Below are 24,672 nucleotides of genomic sequence, written 5' to 3' on the forward strand. Positions count from 1 at the left end.
AGGATCGGTCGACGTCGAAGTCTTAGTATTGAATTTCCAAAGAAAAAAATTCTTTACGAAGAGTTTATCGTTTTAAATTAACTGCTACATAAAGTTCTTACTGTTATAAATGTACCATTGCTCGGGATACACGAGACTTTAAAGTTAGAAAGCTGAAATTTACGTCTTTCAACGTTGATCGATCGATGTCGATGAAATGATTTGGTCGTGGGTGGTTGATTGCCGAAGAATTAGAGAACAAACGGTTAATCGAAGTTGAAATAACTTTCAGGGCCGACATAAGAGGAACGCGACGTTCCCCGGTGGACAGACTACCATTCTTCAAGTCACTCCAACGATCAGAAGTAAGTAATTGATAATGTTTTCTTTTAACAGAGTTCGAATCGATCGGTCCGTACAAGCTAAGTTGCGAAATACGTTTTGCTTATGACAGACGCTTGATACGTTTTTATTTTCAATGGAGCGGTTAATTGAATTCGAGAGTTCGACGATGTTAAATGAATGTTCTGCGGCGCCACTTAAGCATAAATTAAATGCAGATTGCTCCTTTAAAGAATAATTAATCGACTGTCATCGATCTTTAAATTAATTTTCTTTGTACGAAATTACGAAGATACTATTAAGATACTAAAATATCGCCATTCGAGATATTATTACACTCCCGTTCTGTATCACGCGATAAAAATCCAATCTCTGTCACATCGTTCAACCACCTGGACTCGAAAGAGTCTGAATAACTCTGGAAACTACCAAAGACGAAACCCAGTCAATCGAAATCTTATCTAACACCAAAATTACTCCATTTACAGGCAATACACCGAATCCTCCGCGACCTCGTTTCAACAGCTGTCGTTCAGAGCCACGCAGCAACACATGGATCCCAGAAACGAGCGTCTCTTCCGACCTCTGTCCACCAGTGTTCTCTTCCACGCCATCTTTGGTAACCAACAGCGTGGTAACCACCACCAGCAATGCAACGATGAGCAATGGGAACGTGGAAACCAACAACGACCATCGAACGAGCAACCTGTCGCCTCTAAGAACCAGCACACCCCTGGAGAACGGTGGTTCCACGTATCTATCTTCCGTCTCAACCACTTCGTCGATGAATGGAAGCGTGTCCAGCACTGTGTATTCAACCACGTCGACGCCAACGACCGTGTCAAGCAGCAGTTCCTTGACAGAGAAGCCACCGATCGTGCCCAACGAGGGTAGATCGAGCTACAGGGATCAACCAGCGAGCAGCGCGTCTCCTCCGACCAGGGACAAGCTTCGAGCGGAGGACAAGGCTAGACGCAGGATGAATCAGCACGGAGAACGAGCCGGGACAGCCTGCTCCAGCGAGAAACTAGGTCGGTATACTCGAATATGTCGGTGGCCTTGGTTTCGCGATCCTCGTCGGAGATGCGAATTGACACCGGGACTGGCTTAGGCCCGCTGCAAATGATCCATGGATCGCGATCACGTTGTTCTCAGGCTTTGTAGATTTTCTGAGCGAGCCATTTTTTCGAACCGTACAACGTGGCAAGTTTATAATTTTTCCTTCTTTTTTTTTTTTTTTGGCGATGCAATGCATACGAGCATATGATATGCAAATTCGTGGTAAGGTAATTGCATCTAATATAGTCTATCAAGTTTCGAGCAAAGAGATAGGAGACATCCTTGTATCAAACTAGTCTCAAACGATAGAGACATTGTTTGCGTTTCGTGTACGTAAAATACCGATTTTTACCAGCGCCTTCTTTTTCAAAATATTACGATAGAGAACGGTATTAGGGGCACTTACCCTGTTAAAAATTGCTGAAGAATTTTTAACGAGGCGAATGAACGTTCTTAGGGCTCTATAGTAACGAACGGGTAAATTTAGTATTTTTGAATGATTTTTTTTCTAGAATATACCCGAAGCATAGAATTTCCAAGTGAACTAAAAAGCACAGAGTAGCCTGTAAATCTAAACTTGTGTTTATTCTGTTGATCAACCTGACAAACACGGTGAGTCAGACCTAGGAACATCTGGCCGGATCGTCATTTACAGTCGTTACTCGTCGAAATCGTTTTAACAAGATACGACCGCATCTTTTATTCATCCCACCGCCGATTGCGTAGTTTTATTCATGGTCCTATCGAGCAGAAGCTTTAATCCCTGTAATTGGCACAGCAGGATCGTTAACGACATCTAAATATAGTTAAACGATTACTGAAATTGCTAATTGATGTCGGTGTAAAATAATAGAAAATTTATACGATAATTATATATCGAATTATTCGTACCGTGGTTTCTCCTTTTTTACAGTCTCACTCCCATAAAACTCTATCGTAAATTATTTTTCTCCGATTTAAGTGCTTATGAATCGGTTTTACGCGAGTTTAATTGCCACGTTATTAGGTCGTGCACCTAGAGAGAAATTTTACTGCGTTGCCCGATCGCAAAGCGGATCTGCTAACGCGATTCGGTTTTAAACCAACAATACAACGTCCCATTGAATCGCACGAGGAAACTGGGTCGTCCACGACTATTCTTCTCTTCGACGATGATTCGCGCGACCGCGTTAAATCGTACCTGACCCATTTTCCCTCGTGACAATTGACGGCATAAACAAAACAGTTAGCGCGTGTCCACGCAACAGAGAACCGTCCGTGTGAAAATCCAGCCGATTCTATCCGCACGAATTTATTCGTCCCTGGCAGTCATTTATCTGCTCTATCGTACAGTGCAATCTCGATGGGAAGCTTCGCTACCGTTTGTGTTTTAATGACAGGAAGAGTGGCTCGACGGGAATCTGGGATCGAAAGCTTGCGATATACGAACAAGGTCAAAGGTGTGCATTACTGGTTAAATCGCGTAAGACACGCAATTACGACGTGTTTCACAAAATCTTTCATAGAAAGGGAGTGTTTCGTAGAATCTTACGATCGAAAGAAGTTTTGCGGCAAGGAGGCGGTTCCTATTTTCATAATTTTTAATTGCTAGAGAAATACGTTTGAGTCGAAAATGATGAACAGAACGCAGGATGAGCGAAGCAGCTTCGAAATAAAAATTGAAACGGTATAGACAAATGTAATCGGTGATTTAAAGACTTGCAATAGGAGAGCAAAATCAAAGTTTAAAACGAAATTTTAATACGAGAAAATCAACCGAATATTATACGAGAAATAGTTAATGTTGTTATTATAGGAGCATGGTTATTAAGGTACAAACGACGAACTAACTATTCCTCTTGTTACTTTCACTTTTACTTGGAACATCCAACGATTCTCTAATAACACAAGAAACACAGGACATTCGTTCTAATGCTGGAACCTGTATCGAAGAAACGCAACGAAGCAGAGAAATCGTAGCCACGTGAGCGCCAGGGGGAATCATATCGCGATTAAAGGCTCGTAGCTCACTGAAAACGACAGGCTAACTTATCGTCGATTGGAAAGCACGTAGGAGATACCGGTGGTGGGAACAACATAGAGAAAATCCCCTCGCTCGTTTAATTGGAATCCCCTATCACGTCCGAGGGAGCCTCCACGAGTTGCTGATTAATTTCGCTAACAATTTTCGCCCGCCGCGTCGTTATCGAGGACAGAGACACTCTTTGGTCGAGTGTTCGCCAACTTCAAACACGGAGCGAGTGTTTTGTCCGCCGATTAAATTCCCTGACAATTTTTCTGTGAAGCTTTATTTGCTTAAAAGGGTTGTCGTACTGTATCCTCCTCTGTATCAATTTATTTTATTTATTTTTTAAGGTAATATCGAATATTTTCCCTACTTGCGGGAATATAATCATTGTATTTTCAAAGACACTTGTAAGGCGACAATATCTTCCGAATTTGAAGGAACTGAACGTGTACTTTCAATAACACGGTATTTCGTTACAAATATTCTTCTTGTATTAAGATATTTAAGACTTTCTATGTTTGCGAGCGCGAGTTTACTATTACTATAACTCAATGGCATGATCTTATGCGAAGGAGATTTCATTGCAAACCGTAATTTACAATATTCATCGAGGTATTATAAAACCTGGGATTAATGATTTCATGTAAAAGGCAATAAGAATATCCTCATCATCGTGTACAGAAGAGGCGTTAAATCATATTTGATGAAAGAAATTCATCGATCCAGCCGTTTCGAAGCGCCGCAACTGTCTTTTTTCCCCGTCCACTTAGTTACAATGATCAAGAAGGATCATAAGCTATTAACGTCAGAAACGGTAAAGGGCTCTTTATGGTCAGTTTAACAGCTTCAACCGTGTGTTTAGTCGTCTCAATAAATTCTGCAAATTTCTTAATGTTTAGGGTAGAAGATTGTCCCGAGTTTACGATACGGACAATACACCTGCTATTTTCGACAAGTCCGAATTTTTACACATTGCACATCATAAAGTTCACAATTCGGACCACGTGGACGATTTAATTCGCATTTTGAGCGCTCGTCGACTCCCTACAATAGCAAACAACGTGTCATAAACTTTGATAACAGTTGAGAACTCGACAATAGACCACGCGACGATGTCACTAACGGGACGAACCCTCGACGAGAAACTTGCGAGATGTGCACGATATTTCGACAGTCGCATAATCGAACAGACATAAATTGCCACCTGAAAAGAAAACGTTGACGAAAACACACCACCTAGACTGACACCTGGAATATAAGCACCAGTCAGCACAAGTCAGAGAATAAGACACTTCGAAATAAACGTTCAAGAAAATCATAATCGTACTAGAATTCATAATCAACGCTTCACCTTGAGCGTTAATATCGTTCAAGGTTCGCGACCCCACCGAACAGTTACGATTTAAGTGATCGCCAACTGGTTGAAAGGTCGCAACACTTAACTTTTTTATTCACACGCTAGTTTGTGACGGAACGTGTCTCTATTTTTATCGCAATACTCTCGCCTCTCTATGATCGTATATTTTTCGTTAATCTCGTCGAATAAACAAACGAAGAAACGTGGCGCCGTGTTTTAATCGATAGAAGAAGAACACAAGTGAATTTTTCGTCGATTGTACGAAGAACCGGTTGTGGCAAACGGTGTATCTTTTTCTAAAAATCGTGCAATCGCCTCGCGTTAACTGCGCGTACTTTACACCGTTAGCCGCTGCAATTTGTTCACGCATCATTATCGAATTAGCTTCTTGCGGTCGGTTTATTAGCGTATCCCAACGTGAAAAAACCTAATTCCGATCGAACGCGCGTGGACAACGATATCTTTCAGCTGTCTGCTTGACGATGAACTTGTCTCGATGGTTCGCGAAGGATGTTCAACTAGTAACGGAGTGTAGAAGGTTTCGAACACGGGGCTTCGGACTTGGAAGCCTAAAAACTGGCGTTCTCGAGGAATCATTGGGATAATTGATAGTTTAAGAGATTAGTAGGTTCTTGGAATTGGGTCAGTTGAGAATTCTGAAAGGTTTTTGTTTTATAGGTTTTATAGTCGATCTCTGTAACAATGTTTCTGTATAATTATTTACGTATCTCTATACAATACGTATTTTATGTTCGTAAGACTTTCACGATGTTTTCGTACTAACAAAGAAACACTTCGAATCGGGGCGTGTCTGTTTTAACAGGGCTTCCAGGATTGAATCGCTTTATTAATTTTATTAATAGAGGAAATACATATTTTCTGACGTTTCTACAAGAAAAGATGTAATGCATAAAATTAATTAACTTTATAAGAAATTTCTCTGGAACAGTTGTTCGAGCTATACATATCTGGTGCGTATTTTTTTTATCGACAATTGTCTACACCGAAGAGATGAAAGTAGCCGTTTCTAACATTTAGTTCTTAATCGAAACTGAGTTTTGATGGGGCAAAATTTAAATACATTTATCATTCTCATAGTTATTCTTAATCGAAGTTGAATCTTCTTAAAGATGCTCGTACTTACGTTTGCTCAATAGATCAGACAACAAGAAATGGAACTAGACAGCTTAATGGATACTTCATAAATAAACAAGATAAACAGGCGTATTCTACTTTGATTCAACCGGTTGAGTGAATTATTAATCAGCAATGTTATTTCTTGCAACCTAAATTCATCGATCGACATTATCTCCTATTAGCTTAATGACTCCGAACAAACATGATAGACACGTCAATACGGAAATTCGTCATTAAACGATGAATCAACCGATTGGCAGGAAAAAGGATTAAGCAATACATTCTTCGTCGAACGAAGAATCTGGCGTTCGAGATTTATAAGGGTCTAACTGGCATAGTTAGCTTCGATTCCAAAGGATTCGCCTGGTGTGATTACGTTTCCCGTTCGTTGCGTAATTGCGTGTGCACAATCTACGAGAAAATCTACCGGTTCTCCTCGCCGCGTGCTTCGTGATCTCTGCTCTCCCGTCTGATCCGTAGATTTCATTTAGATTGGCGTCGAACCAACGTCCAGGAACCCGTTGCCCAGCTTCACCAGTGATTCCTGAGATTTATGTCGATCGCCGATTGTCCAAAGATATCCACGAAATACTTGGGAAGATACACTTAGCGAATTCTTTTATAACAGAGTAAAATTCAGAATTGCTGCCGTGCAATCTAGAATTGCGATCTGCATATTTTTTTAATTTTATTCGTCCGAATAATTTAGCGATCGATACGAATAATCGACGATCATTGAGAAATTCCTACCTTTGCGATCATTTTTATGCAACATTTTTCCTGAATATTGTACTCAATTATATTGTACAAATGTTTGTATTTAACAAATATTTATTTCCGCTTGTCTAAAACTTCTGATAAGAATCCGATCTATTTTATTACGTAAATTCTTGCGGGAAATTTTTACGGAAAATTTTCTCTAGACATCCGATTTGCAAATATCTTAAGAATCTTCGTTTACTGTTTCACCAAAGTGGAATATCTTCATCGCACGTTACATGTAAAATCTTCCATCGAGCGATGAATCGCTGGAAGCCAATTTTCCCCGAAACTGCCCCATTGTTTCCACCCTGTCAAAACGTCATGCTCTCTAACGTCAACGGCAACGAAGAGAGGTAGCTGGCAGAAAACTGTTATTAGCATAGTAATGGCGGTTAGAATTCGATGGGTGATGGGTCGATAGAAACGCGGATAAACGAGGGCGATAAGCGTTCTCGCCTGGTCGTTGACGTGAAAGGGGGACTGGGTTATTAATTAGTCGGCAGTCAATTAACCGAGCGATCGTCTGGCCTTGGCAACATCGCCACATGCTAAAGGTTTTACTCCAACTGAAAAGAACTTAATTCGTTAAGTCAAAGACGAACATTTTCGATAACGGCCAGTCAGAGAGCGATAGAAGCCCGGAAACGCGTTTCTCGCTGTTGCTGCTACGTTGCTGCTTGATCATGATCATTATGCGGCTAGTCTGTCATTATCGTCTCGTAACGGGAGACGCGGAATGACTCTATCGAATGGAGCAGAAAATGGTGAACGATTCGACGTATGCTTCAGACGATGACGCCTGTCGAAGAATCTTCCTGGAGCACGAGAGGGAACGAGAGGGAAAATTGCGGGATATTGCTGCCTCTTTGACCCAGCCACGCGTCAGGAGGATCAAACCGAGAACGTCTGAACCAACTAGGGACGTGGTGGATGCAGCTAACGCGGCGTATCAGGACAAATTCGTGAGTCTCGAGTTTCTATACCTGTTGAAGGATTTGGAGTTGTCATTTTACGTCGTCATTCGTTATGGGTTTTCTTTTTTAAGATTTCAAAAGAAGCATTACTCTGCTCTATATTAGTCAAGAGTAGGCTTTAAAATATAAACTAGATCCGAAAGAAAAATATACTACCATTCAAAGTATAGAGTACAGGACAGGGCTCAAAAGATATAGATTAAGGTTCAAAGAAAGGTATATTGCTCAAAATAGAGAATGTAGAATATAATTCAAAATCTAGGATTGGACTCAGTGAAAAGTATAAAGGATGTACAATCTCTGGTCTAACTTAATGACAAGGCAGACGATTAAATCCTCACGACTCTAAATAACTTCGATATAAGTGTCTTTTACGAACAGTCAAAATAATAGAAATTCGTCGTTAATACGATATTATAGATCAGAGGTGATCCAGACGGATGTGGCTTGGACATTTCCGGGATAAGATATTCTCCTACGTCCGAACTGAGGGTTGATCTGCCTGCCGAGGATTTATTAAACATCAAGAAAGGCTGGCTAATGAAGCAAGGATTGAACAAGGTATATGACAAACGTGAATGAACAAGGTCACAAACGTGACAATTTCTCGTGTAACCTTACGGTAGTATCGAATGTAGGTTAATATACGTAACGAATGGTGTATTCTTCAGGAATGGAACAAGCATTGGTTCGTGTTGCGCGGTTGCGGTCTCATGTACTACCGTGATCCTTGCGCGGAAGATAAGGGTATCATGGACGGTGTCATAGATCTGAATACCGTTACCGCCGTCACGCCCCTTCAAGTCGCAAGAAATTATGGATTCCAGACCGTGGTGAGTGTGACCGGCGGATTTGCACGCGGTGATTTACGGTAATTAACATTCCGCACGAAAGAAAGAATCGGTCAACGGAAATCCAGTTACAGACCTTACGGGAGCTGCAATTTTCATCCTTTTTTCCTCATCCTCGTAGAGGCAGATATAATACAAAACAAGTTGGTTTACATTGTCTACTAGCTGGACCGACTTTTAAGCGTCTGGTAGCTTCGCGAGATGAGTAACAGGAAAAATCATGAGACCTCGTCTTCGCTAAAACAACGACGAGCTATTTGTCGATGTTTCATGTTTCTTGAAAAAGCTATTGTTTGTTGTTCGATGTTTCATAACGATTCATAATGTTTCATAACGACAAGTTCTTCTGATTACGTGGCTTCGATATGGACAAAATATCTCCACAAGTTGGTATTTGTCGAACAGCGTTTGGAACATGAAGCAACGACAAGCGACAAAAGTTCCTTGTTGCTTCAGCGTGGACGTAACGTAACATTGAAGAATCGTTGAATTAGATCGTCGAAAACTATAATTAACTATGAATCTGCCGGAGGCTGGTTGGTCAATTGGATCGCCGGAATTAACTTCCGTGGTGGGAGTGGCTGGAAAAAGTCGCTAACTCAATTTCACGCTAGAACAGATCTTGAAACTCTTCGTTTATTCGTGTCACTGATCTCTGTCATCCGTTGTATCCCGCTGTTTGGCCCACATAGACGATAACGTTTCAGTTACCTGCTTTCGTATTGCTCTGTTTTATCCGATGATTTGCTCTAGTCCGGTTGTTGCACGTTTTTCAAGGCCTGGGATGATCGAGGATCTACCGTGCTCTCCGCGGTCACCGCCGGTATACGAGCTAGTTGGATGTCAGCCATTCGGAGGGCTGCCAATTTACCGGATCCTGACAGTAGCAACGATTCTCTGACCGTTTGTCAAGATGGACAGCAAGATAACACGCCTCAATCACCTACTGCGTAAGTGAAGCGAAATATAATTGATTAAGTACGGGAAAAAGATTCCTATGAACTTCTTAGAAGCCAAACTGATCAGCTCCGCTGTTTATAAAATTCTTCCAAGCGTTTCCCATACTCTAAAGCGCTTTGAAATTTATTCAAGTCCACATTTGAATTTTAGATCCATTACGGACCGTGAGAGAGACTCGGTTGTTCCATCGACCTCGGTCACGCCACGCTCAGTCCTCTTCTCTTCGGACGAGGAGTATCGAACAGCATCCGAGGGTGGCAGAAGAGAGTCCGGTGATTGGTCAGAAGTCCCAGTGTCACCACCTCTCGTAAGGAACGGCGATTGGGCCGGTGGACTGAAGGGATCGAGCTGGTCAGACTCGGCAAACCACGAATGGTCAGAATTACCCCCCTCGCCACCGTTGACAAGAACAGCTCTATCCCGAGTAAAAGCACGGTCCAGATCAAGCTCCAGATCTAGAGTATACAAGAGAAGCTGTAGCTCGCCTTTGAGCTCAAGAAGAAGCACGTTGGACAGCGTGAGGTCGGAAGATCTAATGATGGCTTGCTGCGAACTTGGAGAAGACGAGGACCAACATAATGGACACATGCAGAACAATAGTTGCCTGTCGAGTGCCAATGAGAGTCCCTTGATCGTAGAATTGTTGGAGAATCAGGTGTCGATGTTGCGCGATCAGTTGGGTCAAAATCAATCCCACCCGAGCACGCTACTAGTCATTATCGAGCGTCAAGAAAATGAAATAGAGAGTCTGAAGTCGCAGCTGAACGCCGCGAGAGCGGATGTTGCTAGTGCGGAGAAGGAGTTGTCCAGGTTGAGACAGCAAAAGGCTGAAGCTTCTATTAGGGAGAAACAGGTCGACGAGCTGTTGAATACCATCCAGAGAACAGAGCAACAGAGGAACAAGGATTTAGAGGATTTGGAGAAGATGAAGAAGATGTACAACAGAGACAAAGAGGTGTTGGAGTGCAAATTGCTGGAGACAGAGGCTATTCTTAGGGAGACGAGTGAACGGTGCGAAATGCTTACTAAGGAGTTGGCATCGAGTCATAGAACCGTAGAACATTTGCAGTCGGAGGTTACTTCATTGAGTAACAGATTGTCTCAAGGTATGTTGAATTCGAAATAAAATTATTGTCGTGGTAATATCATTTATTACAATGTCGTTATATGTTTTATACATTTATCGTGTTGTTATGTAGGAATAGACGAAAACGAACGTTTATATAGCAAAGTTAGAGAATTGGAAGATAAAGGGGGACTGTCTTCTTCAAGGGAGCGCGGGAGAAGCTTCGACTCTCTCAGTGATTTAACGAATATTGAGTTAGACCTGGACTTTAATACTCTTGATAAGGAAAGGTAATAAAGATATATCTGAAATTGTTGTATATAGCTACAAATAGTTTGAAAATCATATACATCTTTTGCATCTTTTATCCGTAGAATCGTGGAAGAATACGACGAACTGAGAAGCCGCTTTGAGAAAGCTATCCTGGAGATACGCGCTATGCGCAAGGAACTCCGTGAAGCACACGCGATACAGGACGCACTGGAGCTAGAGATTTTCGCTCACAAGCAGGACGCAGCGAGTGTCAGCGAGACGAACCAGGCTCAGCTGCAGTTAATGGCAGCTAGGATTCAAGATTTGACGAACAAGCTTGCAGCCAGCGAGAAACAAGTGAGAACGTTGAAGCAGAAGTTGACTAAAGCTGAAAGTAGAGATAAAAGAAGATCGCTGTCGTTGAAGGGTCGTGAGTCCTTCCAGATCTCGCAAGAGATGGAGGACAAGCTGCTGGATCTGGAGAACAAGATCTGTGCTATAGAACGTGGAAAAGGTACCAGTGCGCCAGTATCAACTGGATGCAGCTCGAAGGAGTCGAGTCCTAACCCAAAGAAGGAGAAAAGAAGGGACGGAAAGAGTCTGGATCGTACTAGATTAAGAAGAAAATCGCTGGATAGTGCAACTAGTTCCGAACCGATGAAAGTGTTGATCAGACTCAGCACTCTAGAGACGAAGGTGGCAAACGTTACAGAAAATATGGCGAGTGACGCTGAAAAAGACTCCAGCGAGTGTAGCGAGATCAGTGCATCCTCTACCAGCGAAGTTTCATTGGAGATCATCGCGAGGTTAAGGAAATTGGAGAGGGTGGTGTCGAAGTCAAAGAGGAGGCTGGAGAAGTGTCTAGGTTCTACACAAGCGGAGGATAAAGCGGAGAAGTGTTTGCGCGAGGTGAACGACATCCTGGACTCGTGTTTAGAATGTAAGAAAAACCAAGCTAGCGCTCAAGTGACCGAGTCAGTAGGCGTAGTGGTATCTAGACTAGAGACTATACTTAAAGATAAATTGAGCGAACTCACGAAGAGACGGCAGACGCTCGAGCAGAACGGCCAACTAAACGACAGAGAGAAGATGAAGCTGGTCGCGGAGAGAGTGGCGTTCGAGTTCGTCGTTCTGAGACAGATCAAGTGCGCGATCGGCCGGACATTCGACCGGAGTGCCGTTCTCAGTGAATTGGTCGAAACTAGTCAGCTTGCCTCAAGCTTAATGCGTAAGATTCACGGAACCAAGCCCAAAACGTACCAAAACACCAGTTACATTCAGTATCTTACTAGAGTGTTAGCGAATAAGTTAGTACTAGTAGGTGGCGTGGCCGCGACGGAGACGACGACCAAGGAGGTGTCCGCAGCTCGTAACGAGAGCTTGAACTTCCTGCTGCAAAAACAACGTGAGGTGAACGAGATCGTACGGAAATATAAAGAAACGAAGTTGAGACAGCTCGCAGAAACACTGGCCGCCGAAACGTTGAGCATGTCCGAGCAAGAGGATTTGAACAAACATCAGGTGACCAACTCGAATAAAAAATTACTAGAAGATCAACGAATTCGCGAAGCGTGGGCGTTGGCTCAAGAAACGGTCAGCAAAGAGTTGGTACAAGCTGAAGTGTCTCATGTGATCGTGCGTTGCGGCCAAATGTACGAACAGAACATCACGAGCATCACCGATGCTTGTCTCAACTTTGAGGGCGCGGAGAACGTAACGTTGGAATCTTGGATCGATGCCGCGCAGGCCAGACTCCGTCAAGAGATGGAACTTTCTACTCGCGAGCTATCCGACGTGTACGAGGAATGCCTTCATCAGCTGAAGAAGAATAAATCGACGATAGTTGAATCGAAGTACGAGTCCCGGCAGTTGTTAACGGAATACGCGGACGTGATCGCGCACAAAGCTTTAATAGACGCCAGAATCGGGCTTCTTCAGGAGAATACGAGACAATTGACGATCTTCCCTGGGGAGACTTTCGTATCTAGTCTAATCCGAAACGACGACGTCCTTTCAAGTCTGCTAGAAGCGGACGACCACGAGTTCCAAAGCAATCCGATTCTCGACGCGGAGTACAGTTACCTTTATCAACAGTTTAGCAAGGACTGCGAGGAAAGGATATCCGGTTCGAAGCGTGCTTCGAAGGATCAGATAAAGAACGTTGGCCAGAGTTTGCACTACCTAGAAGAAGACTTAGTTCAATTGAGCAAACGCGTCCGAGGCAGATTGAGCGAGAATAACGAAAATACCCAGTGGCCTACGAAGTCGCCGACGGTTACCATCGCCGACTGGTCGAGCGTGTGCGAAAAATGCTCGGAATTGCGCAAGCAGATCAAAAAGCTGAGCGACTACATGAATAGCGTGACTTGCAAACAGTGTGGCCAATTGCAAGAAACCATTGATAGGATAACAGCCGAGCATAATCAAGAGTTGGAGACATTGAAGCGCAACCAGGAGAGGGATTTGATGGATATCAAAGGTGAACTAGACAATCAGAGACAATCTCTAACATCTCAGTACGAACAGGAAGCGGCCAGTTTACGAGAAAAGGCGAGGAAATTGGAACATAGACTGAACGCCATGGACTCTGAGCACTCTGCTCACGTGAACGAACTTAGAGCAGCTTATCAACGATCCATGAGCGCGGAATTGGACACAGACGCGGAAACAAGAAAGAGATATAAAGAAGAGATCAAGCAATTGCGGGCGTTATGTGAGAAAGGTTTGCTGGCAATGGAGAATTCTCATAGACGCATTATTTCCGAGATGGAAGAGAAACATCGACAGGAATTGGAAAATCTGAGGGTGGAGAAAGAGCAGGCATTATCAGAAGAGACTCAAGCCACTCTCGCGGCTCTTGATGCTATGAGAAAGGCGCACGAACACGAAGTGCAGAAGGAAATAGCTAAGTTTAAGCAGGAATTTATTAAACAGATGCAGGCACGCGAGGACATTGGCGTGCTTCATAAAGAACACGAGTATGTAATTAATTCCTATTCTATACGCATTCTATGCATTTTTATATCTCTAAATTTCGAATAATCGATGAATTTATCATGATGATATATATTTTTTTTAATTTAGATATCTTCGACTATTAAATAACATTTATCAATTTATAGGGAAGAGATGGAGGAGATAAAGCAGGAAATTCTTTCGTTATCTGCAAAATATTCCTCTAAGTGTGTGGAGTCTGCGGCTCTGGAGGAAAAAGTAGGATCCCTTACCAAACAACTTGCTCAAGCGCAACAGCACATCATGCAACTAGACGCGAGAAACAAACAGCTGAGGGCACATTTGGTATTAGAAACGAACGATGGTACGATCAACGACAGTATGCAAATGCTGAGGGGCAGGGACAACGAGATTGTCGAGCCGAGAGAGGAAATTCATCGACTACAACAGTTGAAGGTAAACTTTTGATAATTCTCATCGCCATGAACGTGCCCCATTTACAGCGTAGATGTGGTTAACAAAAATGTACGATACTAAATTAATTAACTCCGCCGCAGTTACATGTTATGGCGCCAAACCCTTTCGAATGTTTCGAGCAAGCGCTTCTAGATAACGAAAAAGAACTGACAATTGTAAATAAATAGTAGTCATAAGCTAAAGATGAAGTTAGGTACAGAAAAGCTTTTGTGTTCGCAGGCTTTAACCGTTCGCGAATATTTAATCCTCGATTGGTAGGCAAGGAATAAAAAGATATTTTAACCCCATGCTTATTAAGATCTTTTCATTCATTCAATTTTGTTTCTCGAAAGATCGCTTATAATATATTGATTTATTCATATGAAATGTATACAAATGTATTGTAAATTAATTGAGTGCCTTCTTTAAACAAAATTAAAATATCATTCATACATCATGTAATTATAAACTTGATCATCAAAAACGTATCTACTTTCTGTATACTTTTTCTAATCTAAAGGCATAATATAAAGGCACTAGATTAATTGAAGTACTTAACATAACACTAAAATTGCTCCCATCCTACCAGTAACCAAAAGTAAATACATCTTACCCCTAAAACAATGATTTAATATTTTACAATGCGTAACGATAGCAGATATTCAAGATCCTTATTAGGAGCAGCGTTGACGGAGGTTTTACTGTACCTATCTGACCGATCGTGAGTAGCCCATAATTGATTGCCCCGGCGCGCATCGATCTCCAACGATCGTGTTAACCCACCCCCATATACCAGCCGCACTGACGCATTATATTTTCGATATTTCACTAACAGCATGGGGAGGCTCCTCGTGATACGTCCGGTGTGTCATCGAAATCTCCGTCGCTAAGCTACTCGCCGCAGCGTGCCCGGAGTAGTCACGAGCCGCTGCTCAGAGCGGCGAGCAGCGAGGAGCATAGAACGACCGGCGAACGGCCGAGAAGCTCGCTGTCCACGTTGCAAAAGAGCACGCAGGACAAGCAGGCCGCGTTCTCGTACAAGCTTGAACGCGTTAAGTCAGTGTCGTTGCCTTACTCGAGTAACTTGGTTAGGCCGGGCAGTAGTTCTGGCGTGCCGTCGCACGATAGGAAAGAGGTGAGCTTAGGGCAAAAGAGCCAGGAGCGTAACGGCCTGGCATCGCCGCTTTGGGACAGCCTGAGACCAAGGACCGGACTGCCCCATCAGTATCAAGGTACAGAAGAAAGGTGAAATGGGAGGAAAAAAAGAAGCCGATCAGAAAAAGAAAGAAACGCTTCTGGTGGATCGCCGCCGTTTCTCGATCCTCCTCCTTTTCCTCGAACTCGTTCCTGCTTCTCTCTAATATGCATACTAGCTGCATTCGGCTTACGAGATATTCATACGCGTTGGATGGACATCGAGTCGAGTTTGTCTCATTGCTTTTTTCCTTTCGACGATTTGTTCGTTCATGGTTTAGCGGATTATGGCATGACTAAAACTAGCTAAAGCGAGTATCGAGATCTTTGTATTTTGTTTAACAATTCGTAAGAAAAAGCTTTTGAAATTTGTTACCAAGAAAGAGATGTGGGAAACGTAAGACTAACCGAGTGCTTTCTTCTATAAATTAACCACTTTCGAACATATTAATTCTATTATAGTTGTTAGTGTTCGTCGTCGAATCGAATTAATCGATCAAATTCTCAACGACTAACGCGTACAATCGCGTTGTTGTGCAGTAATCGTTTTGTTATTTACATGTGTAACGCGTCGACGAGATTCGAATGTTCATGCGGATTGTTTCGTCTTGTTTTTCTCGACGACGATTTGTATTTCGATTTGACAAGCGTACCGATCGCTGTTGAAGCAGCGATACGAAGCGCAGATATTAATCTTACTCGAAAGTTGTCTAACCAATTGCTAACCAAGAGACTTTTTAACGGTGTAACGCAAAGTAACCCCGCCTTCTCATGAATGTGATTTTGTACTCTTTCAATGTCTAATCTGTGCGCATAATAATTTTCAAGTTGTACTATTAACAGGTTTGGAAGCGCGTGGAATATATCTCTACCACATAACTTTTATAAACTGGATCTTTTTAATAAAACTTTTTACACTTTCTTACTGAAGATCCTATTTTTGCAATCTGCAGTATACACGCGTCGAAATGCCAAGTTTTTTACACAGATTTCTGCGTGCTTCCGAACACCAGCATCAAACTCTGCGAATATATTTGTAAGAGTAACGTCGCTTCACTATTGGGAACATACTAGGTACTTTAAGAAAATCATTATACCCTTCTAGCCGTCGTATCGTCTGAAAATAATTAAGGGACATCGGTGGCAGTAAGACTGATCGAAAAAAATATAATTTCAATCTTCATGATTTCTGAATTTATCCAAAATTCCTTTGTATATATTTAAATTATTTGATGAATACAAGAAATCTACGAGCGAAGCTAAGAAAAGTAAAATTTCAACTGTATACGTAGTAAAATTAATAGATTTCAGAAATCATTCTATAATTAGAAAAAAAATCTCACAATAATCCAGAACGTTCGTTCGAATTATATTTGTTTCGAAAATAATTCGTAATTAAGTTGTATAAAAAATATAGAAAGAAAGAAAAACAAGTGGAATACACGCGTAAATGGATTGTGCAAACCGGGTTAATCGTATTTCGAAAAAATTGTATTTCACACGAAAGGTGGCACAGCAGAGGTGCGAGTCGACAGCGCCGGCAGTGGCTGGCAGGGCAGCAACAAAATCGAAAAACAGCAACACTCGGAGGCATACGGCTTCCTTGCCGACGATCCTCGCGCGTCCCGCCTCACCCCGGAACCCCCAGCTCTCTCCGTTGCAGGTCCGTTCTCTTTTTTGCCAATTAAGGAAAATCTTTCAACGAATTCATCGTCGACGCACTTCACCAGCTTGTTTTGTTTCGACACGCCTCTTATCCGCACTTCATTTCGTATTTTTTTTTTCCATTTTTCTTTTCAAAACGTTGCTTTGATTTGGTCTTCTTTACTTTGGTAGTTTAGTAGCTTGGGTCAAGTTTCAGCTTTGCCAGCTTTTCGTCCGAGTACAGGTTCCTTTATGTGTATTCAGATGGTAGATAATTGATCCTAAATTTTCTAATTTTATTTATTCTACTTCAAATTGGATTATTTGTTGCTTGTACGTTGTAGTCTGATGCACATACACGAACCTGATCCGATCGTATGTATATACACTGCTCTTTTTATCTAAGTTTGCCTTCGTACTTTGATTTTAATCTCCACGCGCATTTAGTGTTATGGGTAGCACGGGTGGAAAGGAAATCATTCAACTGAACAATGAATAAGATAGAATTCTGTTTGCAGAGCTGATGAGGTCTCCAGCCGTGAGGTGGTCCAGCAGAAGTTGTCGTAGCCTGCCTCCAACGCCCACGCCGAGTTATCATCATACGCTCCACCCTCCACTACCAGCGGTGGGCATGGTCGCCGAGAGGAAGAAACGTTTCGAGCTTTGAATTGCTAATTAAGAGCGTATCACTGTCCCATTGGTCTGCTGAAATTTCAAGATTACGCGCATTGTCGAACGTATCATCGGCAGTAATTCTATGTAAAAAGAAAACACAAATTAATTCGTACGAATCGTTTTCAAATGGTGCTAAACTATAATAGTTGCTCGTTCAAAATCTTCCTCAAGGAAGACCCATGGATTTCGACTTGCATTGTCACACATTGAATATACGGCATTTTTTAGCATTTCCTTCTTCTTTTTAGTGTTGAAGTAACTGTTCATTTTATTTTTTCTTTTTTTTTTTTTTCGATGACAATTTGCAAGCACTTCGTCACTGCCATAGCAAATAGAGCTTCGATGATAAAATGGAGCAATGTTCGTGTCAATTAATACGGTCGCCCGGGATCATGCTCGTCGTAACGTAACGATATTGAGCATGTTTATCAAGTAAACATGATTCAATAGCCGAAACGAGGCTCGGGTCCCGCGCGAGGCTCGCGAGTTCTGCTTTACGGTTGGACGCCTATCGCGAACGATAGGTCGTTTTCGACTGTCTTTTTTCCGATTTATATCGATAGAATTTTTACCGGGTACCATTTACCAGGCCACTACTCGATGAGGCTGGTCCTTCGATACGCATTTAAACTTTCGATACGTGAATTTTTTCCCGTAGGACCGAGTAGTAGTCGTTTCGATCGACTTTCGCGAGCGACGTGCGTTTCTGGGGCATTATTTCAGCTGTCTGCCATTTCTCGTCACTTTATTCATGATTGCATAAAAGGAACTCGTGCGATTATTAATCAATGTCTGAACCCGTTTTGTTCGAATTTCTCTATGACTTTTTCTTAGTGCCTCGGGTTCAAATTAGAATTACAATGAGCAGCGGTTGAATATATCGAGAAATTGAATCTTCACTGGGATTATGGTAAAGTAACTATCTAAAAGATGTAAAATATTTTCATGGAATATTCTTTAAATGACGAGAAACGGCAAAGAAAGCGGCAGATGCAATGAAAGTACAGTAGAATGTCGATTATTCGAACGAATTACCAATAATTAAATTGACAAGATACGATTCACTTCAGAGATTCGAATATAAGAATCTTTAGACATATCCGAATCAGTGAGACCGAAAGTCCGGATAATTAACAATCTACTGTACAGTGAGTCATTTATACATGTGTCGTGGTAGTTAACGCAATGTAACACATAAATGTATCGGTGTGAAAGTGTACTGACAAATAATTCATGAAGATCGTTGCGTTTGCGTTTTAATAAAAAAGAAAAAGAAACGATGAAATGATTTTGTACAATCGTAAGATTTGTTGTTCGCCATCTTGTGACTTTACGAGGGGGCTAATTTTAATCGACGATCGGCTCAAAGTTCGTCTTCTAGGGAGGCTTCAATTATTTCTTTTTTCATTTGTTGACAAGTCGTTCGTGACTATTATTATTATTATTATTATTATTATTATTATTATTATTATTATTATTTTGTTTTGTAAAGATGAGTTAGTATGTTAAAGCGAAAAAATAACGATGATATTTTGTCGCGGCAAGAGAAGACAAGGGGCGTAAGATTTATTCTCTATTTCTATCGTTTCTTTCCTTTTTTCCTTCTTCTTCTATTTTGCACTGTTTCTCGTTAATTCTTCGTAGTCGAAAATATTTGTACGCTTGCTTCGCGAAAGGACGCGCGTTTTCCTCTCAATGTGGCAAAATTTTCTTGGATAGAATCTTCGTTTTAGAAGAGTGCGCGTTTTCCTTTCCAGTTGAAGGCAAAATTTTCTTGGATAGAATCTTCGTTTTAGAGGAGTGTGCGTTACGTTCTACATGAGTCATCTTTTTTCTGACCATGGATATTGGCATTTATTTCTTTTTGGATCGTTTTCTATCCAATTTTACGCGATCGTTTTACGAGGAAACGCGCTAAACTGTGACTTGTCGCTGATCCGGTCGTGTGCGTAATTTCATGGTTTGTTTATGCTCTTGTTATGTATAGATTCTGCACATAATTGAATATAATACGGCGTTGTCACATTGCACTGTGTATTACCGCATTCTTTCATTGTGTAAATGTTTTTGTCGGTTCGCGATATTATCATTTTTTGATGTTAATACTGTATAGTTTATGACGTTTTCAATTTAAGAAGCAAGAAAATATAAATAGCCTAGAATTAACCCCTTCCATATGAAAATGGATTGTTTATATTATATGTTATTATTATTGTATTCTATATTATATATTGACGCGTTCTAGTGAAGATGTCGTTCGACATCTTGATTGATGTCGACAGAAGCGAATTACAAAAAAAAAAAGAAGAGGATTATCAATAACAATACGATTCATTATCTCTTATGTAGAGTAATTACTCAGGATTGTTTAACATTTATAATATATTACGATTATACTTATTGTATTTGTATTATAATTTATAATAACGTTTGAAATAAAATATAGTAACCATTGACGTGAATATCCAAAAATTTAATGAATCTGTTTCTTTTATGTATATATTAGAAACTGCTTCGAATATTCGAAACCAAATAAAACAGATATTTAAATTGTTTGTATTAGCGCGCTGATTCTATGCGCATGCGCAGGCACTTGAAACAGTTCCAGTTTGAAAGAAACGCGTAGTTAGTCGGTGCGTTGCGTGTTCGTACGCGTGAAAATTCAGTTATTTGTGAAAAATGGAACCTCTATTCCAGTTAAACATTGAGAATATCGATATTTTGCTCGTGAACACGAAAGAGAGGTTAATGCTGCACGATGAATATTCTCAGGTATGTATCGTGAGAAGAATATTCAAAGTTCCTGTATGATCTCCGTTTATAACATCATACGAGTATGCTTTGAATTTTCATTATTTAAAAATTATACATTACCAAGATCTTCGGATATCTTAGAAATGTTCATTTTTTCAATTAGAATATATCTTAGTGTAGGAATTTTAAATATATTTGGTTAAGCATAATGAAGTGGAAAAAGGATGTGGTTAGAATTTTATTAGAATAAAAGATTTTGCCATCTTTATTTCTAAAAGCCGTAATTAGAACATGCAATATGTTATAATTATTACCAAGTACCATTAGTATAAATATAAGAATGAAAAATTTCGTAGATCACATGTATCGAACGAATATCCAACTTATTCAAAAGTAGTGGCGCTGCGAACACAGAAGCGGCACTTTCGAAGTTGATCAAGTTCGACATACTCTCGACTATATTCGAACTTCTACAAACTTCCAGTGATCGTCTACTTACGTATGTATCACACAATACGTTATACGCAAATAGAATTAATAACTCTTGTTAAAATCTTCCCATAATTCTCGTTGATAGATGTATTCTCAATTTTCTGGACTTGGTAATCGTATATCGAAAGTTTTACGAAAGTCACGTAGCCACAGACGCCATGGACTCCATCTTGAAAGTCACAGTTTGCGTCGCAAAGTCTCGTTGCAAAGAAACCAAGCTATTAGAGAAACTTATTTCAATCACTTACGATATACTTCACAGGTAAACGTTTCGTCTAAAATTTCTAATTAAAATTTGTAATTAACCAAATTTGAAATAATTTTATAAAACAAAATATTATGTACGAACGTAATGATTTTTAGAGCGGTAGAATTTCACGTGAATTTCGACGTTGTTTGTGTACCACGGCAAGTACTGATGCTCTTGAAATCTTTGATCTTGGAAGATTCTTGGAATCAAAAGATAAAGTTCTCGTCCGTTACGTTATTGAATCTTGTTCTTGAAAATGTTAACGCTGAAGAAGAATGGGATGATGGGGTATATGAACTGTGCCACAAAGCTCTCAATTTCATGAAAGAGATCGTCGAGTATAGCGACGACGACGTCTCGATTTCGTTTGCTGCGGATGCATTGTGCGCTGTTTGCGCCTCTGTCACACGGTGAGGCTATATATTTTCTATATAGCTAAAGCTTCATAAGTTGAGAGAGTATATCAGCTTGCTAATATTAATTCTACTTCTTTTGCTGGACGAAAGATTCTAGTCACAAGGAATAAAGCAGAATCAAAAGTTTCAATTTAATCGTGATTGTACCATGTTTCATCCTAGAGTAGTAAAAATTTGTGAATTTCTGTGCGTTATTCACAATTCTCGAATATCCATTAGATGCTCAGTTCCCCAACCATGGAATAACAATTTGCTGTACAAATACTTAAATTACTTGGATATCTTTGTTACCGAAATTAATGTTTTAAGACATAAAATCCTATGACCGAAAATTTGAAATTAATTATGACCTGGTCGATATCAATTACAATTTGTAAATTCTTGTATCATTTAAAAGACTCGAGCGTTTATTACACATGGAATACCCCAAACGTGAAACGTCGATTCGTTATCTAAATATATACTCATGAAATAATTTAAACGAAACGAGAGTCCCGGTATGCAGGATTATAAAATGGAAATACAAAAATCTCGTTTCCTTCAGATTATGCGTCGCGGAAGACGATAGTCAAGAATCGCTCAATAAAGTTTCGAAACTTAAAGCAACGACGCTGAAGACAATTCGCATCGTGATGATGAACACGTTGGTACCTTACGTTAAGGTAAGTTCGATCGTTTCGATAGACGTCGTAGATGCGACGTATATTTAATTATGCGAGCGTCATTTCATTCCCGTCCTGCAGACCGCGGAGTCAAACGAAACGGACAGGGTCAAATTCCATAGGAACCTCGTGACTTGTCTGAACAACCTTTACAAGCTGAGCAGTAGCTGCGGCCGCGACAACTTGTCAAACCACTTGACCGCCAACGGATATCTCAAGTATTTCTTGCTATTAACTACCAGACTTCCGTAAGTTTCGCGAATGGTCTAGGATTCATTCGTTGATACGGTGTCAGATTTTCCGTCACTGATTTTTTAGAGAAATTTTACGACGTAGCATTTGCCTGCTGTTATCGCGGATCGTAGCAAACTTAGCTGATAAATCCATGCCAGTCTACCGACCTATCAATCGAGAAATAAGCTTCGAATATCTAATACACCGTGGACTGGTGGATCTACCAAAAGATACTAAACAATGGGAGAATATCATAGCTCATGATCGAGAAAACAGAGCAATTGCATTAATGACGTTGGTTTACTATCACTTTCACGGAACCAGGGAGTACGAAATCAAAGTTAACCCTTAATAGTTATCGTCAAAAGAAATTATAAGTGAAATTTCACGTCATACTGTTATTCGATATTAAATGAAGAGAGAAAAAATATCTATTGTTCACAGTAGTTGCAAATAACACTGTGACGATATTACAACGGGGCGGAAATGTTAAAACAAAATTCATATGGGGTAAAATTTCACCTACGATGGCGTTTAAGGATCAATTAATATTGATATTTCTTCTTTTCTATACCGTGGCAATATTTTGAATAGAAATATTGTAGGACCTATATGATATGCTTGAAATTGCTGATCGCGAGGACTGTCAATCTCCCTAAATCCGAGCAGACACCGGCGCAAATTTTAAAAGTTTTATGGTTTCTGTTTGCTGTCGCGTCCGTATCGCATCCATCACCGTGCTCGGAACAGGATTACGACAAAGCCGTGAAACGATTGGCAGCTGCGTTGCAATATTCCAACCTGAACGACTGTTACACTCATCACATAGATCTGCTAAATTATTGCTTGAATTGTCCTGAATTCCCAAAGGATCTTCGAAACAGAGCGATGGACTTGTGGTTGGTCGAGTCTGATGGAGACATCAAACCGTTGCTGACCATAGATTGCGGGAAAGTTGTGCAACACTATCTAATGGTAATCAATCATACGTTCGCTTCAATGGCCTATTGAAATCGTAAGAATGGTGTATTATAATGTGATGCAATGTCATTTGGGAAATAGCTTGTCATACAAACTGGATATTCGGATAAGATAATCAACTTAGCGATGAAAGGAATTAGAGAGATGATACGCCTGGATAATGCCAAGGAAATTGCAGAGATTGCTTGGCACATGTTGCCTAATCTTCTTTCTACTTATCAACCATCCAAAGGTATTTTTCTTATATGCAACATGAGATAGCTGACGAAGGTATTCGAACATTGATAGAATTTTTTATGAACCTATCGTATTACATAATTGCATTAACATCGTAACGACACTCGACCATCGTGATTATATTACGAAAGCTTGAAAGTATAAATCACACTATTACCAGTCATCTAAAAAAAAAAAAAAAAGAAAAAATCTGAAAAATGCTAAAATAAATGATCCCTAACAGACGAGCAAGTGAAAGCCGTGTTAGAATTAAGCAACGTATCCATCCCGAGCTCATTATCATGGATCATCAGGATTCGATGCGCAGAGAGTCTCATTGCGATTATTCTACGCCGGGAAGCGGACTTGAAACTGAGGACATTAGCAATATTGCATTTGTACGCGTTGCTGGTCACGTCCGCGACGATTAAGTCATTCACGAGTACATATTTCAACGAGTGTCTCGCTCGATAAGTACCAAGAGAAACTGAAGTATAAGAAAACAATGCTAGGCTTCTTCTACCTTCTTCTTCGTTTCTCAACAGTTCTCGAGAAGTATTGCACGACGCCGAGCTTTTTGGAGGAGTTGCTCGTTCAAGGTTTCTCTTTAGAAACGCCAGAATTGTCCGCTGTCTGCTTGAAGCTTCTCGCGTTTATCGTACACTGTCAGGAGAAATCGTCGATACAGGTGCGAGAATACTACGTCCGTAAATAATAGATTCGCGTTGTCGACCGTCAGCCATATGTCGAACGACGTGTTTTCCAGCGTGATAAGCCGGTGACGATTGACGTGCAGAGCTTAGCCGATTTGCTGTTAAATACGAGGAGGGCCGTGCACTCGTCGATCAATGGAATGCAACTCGCGCTGGAACTTTTAACTCAAAATATTGACGGATCGCCTGTCAGGCTGGACGAGATCCCAGCCGATCGGACCGAGGGTGTGATCAATCTTTACGAGACCCTTCATATCGTTCACGAAAGAGTTAGTGCTGATAT

General features: G+C 40.8%; 2 protein-coding genes across 7 annotated transcripts in view; both read left to right on the forward strand.

Annotated features, from left to right (window-relative positions):
• Osp (myosin phosphatase Rho interacting protein outspread) overlaps window positions 1-20,143 on the forward strand; it is a 214,955-nt gene extending 194,812 nt beyond the window's left edge. Inside the window, exons 5-17 of one of the 4 annotated variants that reach the window (XM_072000853.1) lie at window positions 272-344; window positions 810-1,352; window positions 7,434-7,606; window positions 8,039-8,179; window positions 8,290-8,451; window positions 9,247-9,419; window positions 9,580-10,535; window positions 10,629-10,785; window positions 10,870-13,725; window positions 13,870-14,158; window positions 14,994-15,390; window positions 16,860-17,015; window positions 17,515-20,143. In XM_072000853.1, coding sequence (XP_071856954.1) covers window positions 272-344; window positions 810-1,352; window positions 7,434-7,606; window positions 8,039-8,179; window positions 8,290-8,451; window positions 9,247-9,419; window positions 9,580-10,535; window positions 10,629-10,785; window positions 10,870-13,725; window positions 13,870-14,158; window positions 14,994-15,390; window positions 16,860-17,015; window positions 17,515-17,663 — 6,225 coding nt within the window. In that variant the 3' untranslated portion in view covers window positions 17,664-20,143. The remainder of the gene's footprint in view (window positions 1-271; window positions 345-809; window positions 1,353-7,433; window positions 7,607-8,038; window positions 8,180-8,289; window positions 8,452-9,246; window positions 9,420-9,579; window positions 10,536-10,628; window positions 10,786-10,869; window positions 13,726-13,869; window positions 14,159-14,993; window positions 15,391-16,859; window positions 17,016-17,514) is intronic. The other 3 variants (XM_072000854.1, XM_072000855.1, XM_072000856.1) reach the window with 3 other exon arrangements.
• A 104-nt stretch (window positions 20,144-20,247) lies between these two features.
• The window catches only part of LOC139985959 (uncharacterized), a 144,232-nt gene continuing 139,807 nt past the window's right edge, over window positions 20,248-24,672 (forward strand). For all 3 annotated transcript variants that reach the window (XM_072000870.1, XM_072000871.1, XM_072000872.1), the window contains exons 1-12: window positions 20,248-20,443; window positions 20,782-20,924; window positions 21,003-21,179; window positions 21,281-21,577; window positions 22,128-22,245; window positions 22,327-22,493; window positions 22,564-22,806; window positions 23,085-23,454; window positions 23,542-23,692; window positions 23,921-24,118; window positions 24,222-24,364; window positions 24,443-24,658. In XM_072000870.1, the coding sequence (XP_071856971.1) occupies window positions 20,351-20,443; window positions 20,782-20,924; window positions 21,003-21,179; window positions 21,281-21,577; window positions 22,128-22,245; window positions 22,327-22,493; window positions 22,564-22,806; window positions 23,085-23,454; window positions 23,542-23,692; window positions 23,921-24,118; window positions 24,222-24,364; window positions 24,443-24,658 (2,316 nt within the window). In that variant the 5' untranslated portion in view covers window positions 20,248-20,350. The remainder of the gene's footprint in view (window positions 20,444-20,781; window positions 20,925-21,002; window positions 21,180-21,280; window positions 21,578-22,127; window positions 22,246-22,326; window positions 22,494-22,563; window positions 22,807-23,084; window positions 23,455-23,541; window positions 23,693-23,920; window positions 24,119-24,221; window positions 24,365-24,442; window positions 24,659-24,672) is intronic.

This window comes from Bombus fervidus, chromosome 3, assembly GCF_041682495.2.
Source record: "Bombus fervidus isolate BK054 chromosome 3, iyBomFerv1, whole genome shotgun sequence".
In the NCBI taxonomy this organism is placed as follows: domain Eukaryota; kingdom Metazoa; phylum Arthropoda; class Insecta; order Hymenoptera; family Apidae; genus Bombus; species Bombus fervidus.